The 12352-nt window shown below is 44.3% G+C and overlaps 1 protein-coding gene across 1 annotated transcript in view; it reads left to right on the top strand.

The window, feature by feature from the left end:
* Nucleotides 1-12352, top strand: part of GBE1 (1,4-alpha-glucan branching enzyme 1) — a 753232-nt gene that overhangs the window by 542018 nt on the left and 198862 nt on the right. The window contains exon 11 of the mRNA XM_085623022.1: nucleotides 10895-11005. Within this exon, the coding sequence (XP_085479148.1) occupies nucleotides 10895-11005 (111 nt within the window). The remainder of the gene's footprint in view (nucleotides 1-10894; nucleotides 11006-12352) is intronic.

Here is a 12352-nt window from a genome sequence, read left to right on the forward strand (position 1 = left end):
TTCTTGTTCGCTCTGAGTTGTATCGCAGGCCATGAGTGCGTAAACCTTTTCGAGTATGGGGACTACCCTCACATAGAGCATTGATATCTTCTCTGGGTTGGAGATAAATCTCTCCCACTTTACTCTACGTCCATTTTGTGTGAGGCCAAGCCCAGCCTCCAGGGACTCCCTCTGTCTCAATTTAGGGGCTAAGCCGAGGTGAGCAAATTCCAGTTCCAGCGCACTGTGATCACTGTCTTCCCTGGGCAATACCCGGAAGTCAATAATACATGACCACAGTGCTAGGGGGGCCAGTATATAATCCAGTCTTGACTCCCTGCCTTTGCTATTAAAAGTATAGCTAGCTGGTTTATCCGAGTTTGTCCTACCATTACATGCCCGCAGGCCATATTTCATGGTTAGAGCGGTAATTTGTGTGGCAAGAGGGGTCCAAGCTCTAGGGGCCGATGCTTGCAAGGGAGGTATGGACCATTCCATATCCTCTTCCGCGGCTAAGTCCACCAGTAGGCCTGGGAGGGGCTCGTAGTGGGAATTAAAGTCTCCACCTATCAGGAAAGAGATACCCTGCGGGATGTTATCTAAGACTACTGCCAGCTCCTCTATCGAATGTGAGGTCTGCGAGATCTTAGTTGGTCTGGAATATACGTTAATCAACAGGAGACTACTTGTGTTCAGCCATTCAAGCCGGACCACAAGGATGTCGGCCGAATTTTGTGGATGAACAACAGCCCTACATCCCAGGTCAGTGGATACCCAAGTAGCCAAACCTCCCGAGGGACGTCCTATGCCAGCCCATTTTGCCAGCGCAGAGAATGTAGTAAAAACCCACATGAGGGAGATGTTCTCTCGCCCAGGTTTCTTGAAAGAGGCAGATGTCTTGGGCCTGAATATATGTGCTCCATTCCGGACAGTTAACTTTATTAGCCAGACCCGCCACGTTCCAGGATAGGATCTTGAGGCAGGGGCGATTGGATCTTTCTGATGCTAAAGTTGCAGAGGGAGCCTCCCTCGTATCCTGCTCTAAGGGTGAGGCTTCCAGTGTACTCACCACAAGGAGTGGAGATTCCTCGTGTGGGCTAGACATTGGAAGGAGGATACCAGGATCTTTCTCTATGACTTGTTGTACTCCAGTAGTTGTGATCTTTTCAGGTGGAACAGATAACCTAGTCTGTATGTTAGTAAAGCCATTAAGCCCAAGAGATACCTCCTCCTGTATCTTTGTTGGTCAATCCACCATGTCGAGACTACTAAATCTATTGTAGATGGGAAAGCAGTCGGGACGTGGTGGCCTAAAATGGGGGATTTCTCTTAATACTCTAAGGACCTGGTTTCTTGCCCTTCTAGACACTAATTCCCAACAGTCCTCTCCTGGTTCGCAATTAGCAGTAGGATAGAAAAAGGACAAAGGAAGGGGGCGAATCTGTGACCCTTGTGACTGATGAGGCCAGCTACAAATATGCGAGACAGTGGAAGGATCTCTAAAATTGATCAAAGCACAATCTCCCTGGATTGACTTCCTGGTATTTCCTATCCAGGGGATTCGCCTCACCGTCATCACCTCACTATATATTCCTTCTGGTAGCGGCCTATTTATTGAAAGCCAGTGGATTACCTTATTCTTCAGGGCCCCCATTGATTCTCTAATAGTAGGATTTAAATTGGGGATGCCAACTAGAATTACGGTATATGGTATTGCTTCTGGCGGTAGATCAATAGTTGGGTCATAACCGTTGGTGGTGGTAAGGGGTGCGACTATCTTCGGTTGTTCGCTTGAGCCATTAACCTTTGTTATAGGAATGTGGGTCACGGGCACTGCAGAGGTGATGGTCCACTCCTGCAGTGGTATGGGTTGTGAGATCGGGCAACCGACCTCCCCTAAAGTCTCAGGGGTGAGAGTGTTAATGGTAGCTATTGAGTTATTACATGGGATCTGATTGTGTACATTGGAGCCCTCCCGTACTCGAGTAGGATCCTTCTGTCGATACACTAAGGCTTTTTCTATCTTTACTAAACAGCTTAGAATAGGGTTAAGTAAATCCCTCAAAAGTATACCAATGTTCGATAATGTGAGGCCCTCCTCTCCTGGAGCAACAGTTATGTTTTGTTTATCTTTAGGCTGGGTACTAGAGGGTAGAAGCCCTTGTTTTTGGAATCTACTCGTGACTTTTTTAACCGTAGTGGTTACATTGTTGTCGCGTAGGGAAGAGCGTTTAGTGATTTTCGTTTTGCCCCCTCTTGTACTTTGTGCCCCTCTCTTTATTTTTGGGATTGCTCCTTCCCTGAAATGCACAGTGGTAGCGTCATACTGAACTATGGGAGTTGGGGTTGACTCTTTATCAAGCAAACTGGGTTTGGCGGTAGTGGCTAATGTAGATAAAGTAGGTAGTGGGAGGGGTAATAAGCTAAACTCCGTGTGAGTGGAGAAGTCATGCTCGGATAAAGAATTCTTAGAGTTACCAAGTACCGAATGCTCAGATATATTACACACTGTTGCATTTGCCCCCTCCTCTTTCATCATTATGCCACTGACTGGAAGCACAGGAGATGTAACATGTTGCAGGGGGCCCAGAGAAGATCTTCTAGCCCATTCTAGCTCTTGAGAAATGCGCCTTTCCAGTACGGTAATTTCATCTATAAGAAGGGACCCTGCTTTGGCAAAATATGTGTCCAATGTACCTGTGGGGGCCCCCAAAGCAGACGATGTTTTACTCCTGGTTGTCCTTGGAGACATCCTTGACTAGTCTATTACACAAGACGTGCCGGTTGAACTAAGGGCAGGGAGATAATCCTCTTCCTTCCTCGACCGCCCTCGACCGCCCTCGAACGGCCTCAAACGGCCCGCTCTTTGCCCGGTCTTCGCCCCGAGCTTCGACCCGCACGCGTCCCGCTAACGCGTGTAAGTGGGGCTTTGTTAATATAGCGGAGGGAGGCAGGAATAGGGGAGGAGTCGGGATGAGGACCTGGTGTGCGACGCGCACAGCACCCTGGTCCTCGCAGTCCCGAGTGCGTGGTAATCCAGTTTCAAGCAACGGTGTTTCCCCTTTGGCAGAGCACAGCGTACAGCATGGCGTCCTTCACAACGTGAGAGCAGATGAAAAAGGGAAGCCCAAATGTTCTGCAACCAAGTCCAAGCCTTCGAGCGGCTCCCGCGAAGCGGGGGCCGCGAGGCGTAATCAGGTCAGCGGGGGAGGAGTCAGAGGACCAGGTGCAGCTGGTGTGGGACGCGCACAGCACCCTGGTCCTCGCAGTCCCGAGTGCGTGGTAATCCGGTTTCAAGCAACGGTGTTTCCCCTTTGGCAGAGCACAGCGTACAGCGTGGCGTCCTTCACAACGTGAGAGCAGATGAAAAAGGGAAGCCCAAATGTTCTGCAACCAAGTCCAAGCCTTCGAGCGTCATTATGTAGAAGTGCATTTCCAAGGCATACCAAGATATTGCTTATAGAGATCAAGAGAGAATAGACTGAAGCCATTAAGACACTCTACAGAGTTGAATACATTTATAGTTCAACTATCATCCTATCCTACCAGAATGTGTCCCATGCTTCTGCCCACAAGTCTGCCATTCCCCCCATAAAATCAGAAGTTAAAGGTATAACAGCCTCAACATGATGCATTGCCTTGGTGAAATAAATCAACCTTCTGATGAAACCTTGGAAACCTTTTGACCATAAATTGTCTTCTAAAAAGTGGCAATCTAACAGGCTTTATATAGGAACTGGACCTTCCTGGGAAAGCAGCAAATTCCTACAGACATCCAGTTCCTGGCAGCTTTGCTCTAATTCTTAAGTGGGAGAGGGAAGAAACGAAAGTGTGACTACCTCCTGAAACCAGTGAAATGTGGAAGAGCCCATGGAAAAGACTCGGAGGATCAAAGAGTCAGATCACTTAATTGTATGTCCTTGGTTTCTATCTTACTGTGATGTACTGTTTCCATAGCATTTTCCTCCCTACTGCTAAGACCCAAAAGAGTTTTACAGACATGTATGTTCCCAAGAGCGAAGAAATGAGATTGGCAACTGGAGAGAGCATGGAAACAAGGAAAATAACTCTGCTTAGTTGCACCGCACCCTCCAACCAGACTGAGGTCTTTAAATAGTAAAGCAACAGGAAAAGGAAGTGACATCAAGCACCACATTAAAGAATACATAATTGAATGGGATAGTCACAAGGAAACCAAGTGGGAGCATCCCTAATGGAAAGGGAAAGGAAAAGGGAATGAAAAGCTGAAGTGAACTAGCTGTGGAGTTGTATTAAGAGGCTGCTACAAACCCTCAGGCAGGTGACTGCCATTTTGAAGTAGAAGAAAGCAGCAGTCTGGAGACCAGGAGCATGACATACACTTCTATCCTGCAGCTGTGGGTTTAGTACGGCTGCTTTGGAGCACTGCGAACAGTAGCCGTCGCAAAATACTGTGATTCTCGGGTACCCAGGCAGCCAAGAATCTGCAGTTCAAAGTGCTTTGAAGGATGGTCTTCTCACGACTGGTTGCCACTTTAATGTCTTATGAGCAGTATTAATGTGATCATATCCATTTGACTTTATGACCTGTTATGTTCTGGATTCTTTGTAGCTGACCATATTCTAGATAGTCTAATGTAGACACAAATTTGCATAATCAGTATGTGACTACATTTGGAATAGTGATGGCAGGATCAGGTGTGAGACATGTAAGCAAGACAAGAAATACAGTTATGACCATGTGCAGTGGGTCTCTGGTCACTTTGTTGCTTGGGATTTGAAGTGAGAGGTTGAGGTCCATGACCAGATTTCAAGCTTAAATTGATGTGACTATCCCATTTACAGGGGCCAGGAGTATAGTGTCATGATTTTGAAAAAGATCCCAGTTTCAGTTTCAGTTTTAGACAACTTAAGTTTGATACAGTTCTTTAGCATTCAACATTCTATGGTCTTTAAGCTTTTGCCGAGTCCTCCTGTCTTTAGTAAGATATCCTGTCACTTTTAAGATGATATTAGTGTGATGCATCACTACTTGGCAGGACAATAGTACAGAACTGACTAGATTTACTGAAACAGTTTTGGATCTATCCCTGAGGAAGCTTTAAATACAGTTGACAACTATACCCTGGATTACAGTATCATATATCCTTTGGGCTAGAAATTGGTGAGCTACTGAGTCACATGCTGAGGACAGGTAAAATAGAAGTTCATTTATTATTTTGAAAAGTTATTTGATTGGACATGTAGTTCCAGAGATGTATTGAGTGTTGTGGGATCGCTTGACCTTTTAATCATACTTCTCTGAATTCTGTATTGCATTGTGAGACACTGTTTATCTTTGAAGTCATACGTTTTCCTCCATAGTCTTTTATGGGAACTGATTTATGTGTTTCACAGTTTAAATCTTAGTTTAATCCACCCACATTCCATCTGTTTGATCATAACTGCTGTTTTGAGCTGTTCAACCAAATCGAATTTCCCTTTTAACCTTTGATGGAACTGTTTTCTGGACATATTTGAGTCTGAGGGAAAGTTAGCGCTGAGAATTTCTTCAAAGGAGTTTAGGTCAAATCTCTAACATGTGATAGTTATGGTTGAGTTGGAGTCTTTATGTGCTTGGCTTCCCATGGGAAGCTGTGCCTTGCATAAACAATATGGTGGATACTCTCTTGTCCAGTTTTGTGTCAAGAGTTTAGATTTCTTGATGCAGATGTAATGTTGAGGGCATGACCTGCCATGTGAGTGATTGCCGAAACTAATTTGAGAAAGTCAAGTGGCTTGATGCTGGCAAAAGGCATGAGGTAAGGTGTAGAGCTGAGTTATCAAACCAGATCTTGAAATCAATGATTCAGAAATGTTAATGGCCTGATTTAATGTATGCTAATTTATCAAGTATGACATTTGCAAAAGCAAACTAGTATGGTGAAGGTTAATATTATATGAATATTATAGGCTAAAAGTAATCAACGGTAAGCAAGCAATGAAATATATTCTGAGATAGTGAGGTCTTTAATGGTGGATGTGGGTATTGCACGTTTGTGGACCATTACTATCCTATCTCCACCAGTTTCAAAAGTGGATTTCTGAACATGGTTGGTTGGTTGTTGGATTGCCCTGTGCAGTGGTAGATGGTAGATGTGAGTTATATGTTAGCTGTTATAATTTTGCATTGTATTTTAATAGTTGTGATATCATCTTGCAGGTGTCCTGTAAAATATTGATAATGATGCAGAGGTAGTGGACCGACATCGAACTTGTTGAAGTTCAGTTTGGATCTATGGTCTCAAGAGACTTTTCTAAAGCTCCAGCCACTTAACCTGGCTGAAACAAAGGAGTTATTACTCAATATTGTTAGTGTTTTGTTGGGCCATAATTCTATGGGTGTAGTAAAGTTTTGATTTTCTTATTTTTTCCGCTCAATCATACAGATCCAGTGAATGCAAATAATGTAGTGATGGTGAAGGTGGCTTTATAGTGTTTTTTTGCATCCTGCTGGTGTTATTAATAATTCCAGTGTATGGTCTAGAAATCACCATGGCGACTGCTCAGGGAAGTGAGACACAGAGGTAGTAAGAAATATCTAATGATGTGTTTACTGGTGGCTGCAGTAGACCGTGTAGTGGCTTTACTGCGTTAGTTAGCTGGAAGAGGTTTAATCACTAGGATCGGTGAAGGGGAAGAAAGTAGAGTAGTGGTTAAGTGGAAACCTATGGGTTGAAAGTCAATATGTGGAAGAGGGGTATGATGAGTAGATTTGAAATGAACTGAAGTAATGGAACAAACAGGGTAACAGCCATTGTGGCAATAGGTGCTTGGAAATATAGTTGGTGGTGCAGGTTTATGTCTTTATATGACAGACATTGCAGTCTGGTCACGGAGTAACTGAAGGTGAGAGAAAGTGATGAGCTAGGTGCTGTCATATGTGTAATAGGAGATAGAGCGTAAGACAAAGTTAAATGATGGCTGGGGTTGTATAATTGATGGTAGAGGTGAAGAAGAGTGGAGTAGGAGAAGGCTAGCAGATGGGGACCAGTGAAAAACGATGGGTTATTTGATAGATGGATATGATGCAGAAACGTAACCCTCAAGGAGGCCAAACATGAAAGAGGAGAAGGGGATAAGGATAGAAGGAGCACTATTGAAATTTGAAGACTGTGTAGCAGATAATGGTTGGGTAGTGAAAGTGTCATGAAGGAATTGGATTCCTTTCAGGAATATCCTAGTGCAGCCAAGAGCATTCTTGATTCTTTTTAGATATTAACCCTATTTGTCAGTGTTCTGTATGTACTGAAAAGCCAGTGGGCTTTACTCTGTAAATAGGCTTCAGCGTTTGTGATCTTTTCTGAGGTTCAGGCATGGTTCTTGTTTTCAACTACGTCTTGGCGCTCCTGTTTGTTTTTCCCAGAACCATGGCTATTTGAACCTCATTATGTAGTGTTTAGGTCAGCTGGTTAGTTGATCTGGACCAATCGAAGCTTAGCTACCAATAGTGCCACAAGTGAGTTTCCTGTTATGAGAGTGGTCCTTATATTCTTCACTGGTTATTGCTACATTTCAGAGTGTGCTCCCATTATATGCACTGCCTGGATATTTCAAGTTCTCGAGTTCTGGAAGGCAAGACCTAAGCTAACTCTAGGTTATTGGAGGTTCTTGGTTCATGGGGTACAACATGCAGTGGAATAAGAGAAACACAGTATAAAGCCTGGAATGACATTTGTAGATCTGTGATGCCAACCCAGGAGCATAATGGAATTTACTAATGTAGCAAAATAATAAACTTCACTTGTTGTAAAGGGGTGAAATAGGAGCATCCTAGTGTAAACCCCAGAACTGCACTAGGTCTATGTCACCCACCTAGGAGGGGGAAGAGGAGGAATCCAGTATAACGCAGACAGCACAGTACCCGGTCTTTGAGGCTCATCCAAAAGTGTAATGGGAGCAACCCAATACAGATTCCAGAACCACTGTAATATATCCAAGGAGAACGTACTACTGGAGTGCTGGGGCTGTGGCCAGAGAAGGAGTAAGAGCAACAAGGTGTAAACCGTAGAAACACCTTTGTGAGTCTATGGGGACAAACGGCAGTAGGCACAATGCTTGTATAGTTGGGAAGGATATGAGGAATCCTGTATGAGTCCCTGAAGAACAAGCACTATAGGTTGTCAATCTACGCAAAAGCCTAATGAAGTGACATTACAGAACCACAGTGGTGTGAAAGGGAGAGCTTGATAGATGGTCCCCAAAAGGCACAGAGTTGGATCTGACATTGTACTTTACCAAAGAAAATTAAAGCTCGCCCTTGGGAGAAGCGATATAGAGATCTGTGGGTGAGCAGAACAGGAAGAAGGAAGGAAATAGTACCGTCTGTTTCAGTTAGAGAAAGTGAGGTAGGCTTAGGTGGCACTTTTCAAACCCTAACAATTAAGATGCTAAGATTCGTCCTTCATCTTGCTGCTCGGTATTTGGATGCCCTGAGAGAGACATTTATTTGCTGGTGAATGAAACTCATGTGACATTTATTTCCTATTGTGGGTCTCTGCTCCTCAGTACTGCTGGGCCAAAAATGCTTAAAGGAGGTGGCCCAGAAATCTCTAGATACCCATCTGAGCAGAGACAAGTAACACAACAAACTTTTGTTATTACTCCTACGATAAGTCCTAGGGTAAGACCTCACACTACATGTTAGCTGCTGAGATGTGGTAAAGAGCACTATCTAGCTTTTTACTACATATGTTCGCCAAAAAGTCCCCTGCATGGTAACAGACATGCACTTTAGCCTGGATTGCCCCAGCTGCATGTAGATCTGGAATCCTGGTTATAAAATTGGTCATGCAACATGCACAAGTCGTGTGTGCGTGCTGTTATCTAGGCTGACCTTAAACCATAAATCTGCATACCAGGAGGGGCGCTAAAAGTGAGTTGGGCTTCTGCCATCACCCAGACGTGCAGAATATGAGCGTGGTGGTAGCAGCAAACCCGATTGGTGAATAGGAGAATGGCTGGGCAATTTCCTGTGTCCTAGTTCAGGAGCCTCCTGGCCCTCTCTGTTAAAGTTCGGCAGCTGTATTCACAACTCGCTTGGCCTACTTGAGTGGAATGCAGTGCTGTGAAGCATAAGCGTGTTTGTGTGTACTAAAGACTGCATGTATGTGTTCCCTTGGGTGTACATCCCATGGAGGCCCGCGGATTTCATATGGGAAGGCAAGGGCCAATATGTTTTAATCAATCATCAAATAAAATTGATAATCATGCTTTCATAAGACAGTTGCAGGCTTCAAAAATAAAAATTGTATGCCTCTGTGTTTCATGGGGGTTGAAGTTAATCAATCGATTACAGAAGTCCTCACATTTTTCTGTAGTGCAATTCCTAAAATGTATTTCACCATGCTTGGAGCGCACAAGAGATGTTCACAGTGCCAGTTCCTAAAAGTTCAGTATTCAAACAGTTTAATGCATCAGTGAATGTTCTAATAGCAGTGGGTGCCTTAAAGGAACATCTCGATCATGCGTCACCACCAGCCCTCGGGAAGGAAAAGCTTGACTTGAGAAATCCTTTTTATGTCGAGCCTGGGCAGCGCATGCGCTGCTCTGCAAGGCATGTTGTATTAAGGTATGGACATGAAGCTCCGCCCACTCTCTGCCCAGTTTTTTCGTTGTCTTGTTGAGTTTAAGGCCTTATGTTATGTTTAGTGCCAAACATGGCTTGTTGCCCGCTCACATACATAGACTGGTCAAACCTTATGTGTCCACTCGACAGCTGATATCAGCAAGCCGGTCTCTGTTCTCTGTTCCCAGAGTCCGTCTTACCCATTTGAGAGGGCGCTATTTCGCCTATCTTGGCCCCAGACTGTGAAATTCTCTTCCTTTGGAACTTAAGTTGTCACTCGCTCCTAACCTTCCGCAAAAAATGAAAGACTTTCCTTTATAATCAAGTTGAACTTCCATCTGCTCCCTCTGCAACTTGTGGCTTACATCTGGTCCTGTTCAGCGCCGGGAAACCCTGTTGGGTAGCTGTGCGCTTTATAATTCTTTATAAATAAATTCAATAAATTGGGTTTAGTCATTGTCCATTGTAAACTGTGGCTTTTCATCAGTCAATGGGCTCAGTGGTCCCTTCTTCGTGCCACATTTTCCCATTTTGTAACATCCCATGGCGACACACCCTGTTACGTGTGTTGTTGCTTGGTAGGCTTGAATTACAGCCTCCGAGCACTGTTTTCTCAAAGAGCTTTGTCCTGCCTTCCCTTACAGGCAGGAAAAGGCAGGTCAGCTCTCTCCTAACGCATTTGCAATGCAATAGGTCTCGCGTTTGCGAGAGTTCAAGCTATTGGCATTGTATATGATAATGCCTTTTATTTAGTTGAAGTCTGGTTTCAACAACAGTTTTTTTTTTTTATTTCGTTTTTTACTTTGTGAACTTAACAGTAGATGGCATTAAAAAAACAGAGGCTACTTCTGACATCACAAAACTCAGATCTACGAAAATTGTTTGCAAAAATGTATAAGATATCAAGAGTGATCAATAATTTATAAAGATAATACAACTGGTTATTAGGAAGAAAGAATATAATCTGGTTTTCCTGATTAGGCCCATCTCTTGACCGTGCATAAGGATGAAACACTTTCAAGCAGTAGATGGTGAGCCTTACTACTCAGGGTCTGGAAAGTTGTTTTAACTCAGCTGCCCAAAATTTATACACCTACAGAAACTCGCCTTTCTGCGTTTGAAGCGGTTTGTAACAGGTATCATGATTTGAGGTAATTTAATGATTAAACAATGGCTTCCAAATAATGAGTGGCTGTGCCCGGTAAGGGGGACTCGATACTATGAGTGGCACTGCCGGAAGCGGAAACCTAATGTAAATTTTTTGTAACAATTTGTTTGGTGAAAAAAATAGATCTAGATTTTCAAATCTGTATACCCTTATATTTTCAGATTATCAAGGAGTTCAAAGATGAAGACTGGAATATGGGCAATATAATCCATACCCTTACTAACAGACGATACAATGAAAAATGTATTGCTTATGCCGAGAGCCATGATCAGGTAATTCAAGACCTTTCGCCCTGTTGTAGCTTTGAAAGGCTTTGGGGCCGTAGGGTGTGCAGTAGATGGTGAACCACATGCACTAATTCTGCCTTTGAGTTTTCTCTAACAGCCGGTGTGATTACCATTTCTTTGTCATGCTGAAAATTCGCGATTTCTGGTTGGGTTTCATCAAAAATTAAACACACTTTTAACAAAAGCTACTTTTCCTCTCGCCATATCAACCTCTCTCTATTTCACAACACCCTGTCTTTTTTCTTACTCTTGTTGTGAATGCTGCCTTTGTTTAACATTCACTCTGTGCCCCCCCGACACTTGTCACTCTTCAGTGGACTTTTCCCTTAACTCATTTGCCATTCTCTTCTCACATCTTCCTCTTGGTCTGATATGGATGGGAGTTCCCCCTCACTTTGCTACTTTCTCTCCCTGTCTGTCGAACTCACATCTGCCCCATCTGCCACTGCCACAATGTCCCTTAAGCCTGCCCTTTTGTCATTCTCTCCTCTTGCAACTATAGCTCCTCTCCGCACCTTACAGTGTTCTGTATACCTCCCCCTATCTACCTGATTGTGTGTGATCACTGCCACTGATATTATTTCACACTGATCTCCCACCCTTGTACTTTGACTCTTGCCTGTAGTTGTATGTCCCAAGACGACTGTGTTGCTTTCCAAAGATTGTGGTTATTAAGCTAAAGTTTTCACCTCCTCTTCTCCGCTGTACTGAACGTCACTGTTCCTTTCGTCTTACGTTGGCGTTGTTCTCGACATGTCACCTTCATACCCACTGTCACTTTGGAGCCTCTTCCTTACCCCCTGTCACAACCAGGATCTTTGAAGCGCTAGTCAGAGGCTTGATTCAAGTACCATGGGCAGGGGCGCCCAGCACCCTGCCCGCACTGGTGTTGGTGATATAACCTCCTGGCCAACATCTTCAAGCTCTATGGCTCTCTGCTCCCTCCATGGTGTTGCTGATCTGCAGAGTGCAAATCCTTCTCTTGCATAGTGTCCTAACTGGTTGTCCTACTATATAGTCTGCCTTCTGCAGTCCCCAACATCTCACACCTCACTCTAATACCCTAGGCCTAGGGGGTTGGTGTGTACACCTCACCTCTGATCTTCAGAGATTTTTGAGGTGGTGATCAGTATAGACAGTGCACACAACCCTTCTTTAGCCCTCACTGGGTTGTTTACATCCAGTGTCCCTCTCCTGGAGCTGGGTGTCCCTGGGTTCTCTTCCCTACTATTTTGGTGTGGTGAGGTCAGTGACTCCAGGAGAGGACCCTTGTACTCCTCCCCCACCTGGGAGGAGTGCAACATGCTGCTGTGCAGCCAGAACTCCAACTGA

Source organism: Triturus cristatus, chromosome 8 (genome assembly GCF_964204655.1).
Source record: "Triturus cristatus chromosome 8, aTriCri1.1, whole genome shotgun sequence".
Lineage (NCBI taxonomy): Eukaryota > Metazoa > Chordata > Amphibia > Caudata > Salamandridae > Triturus > Triturus cristatus.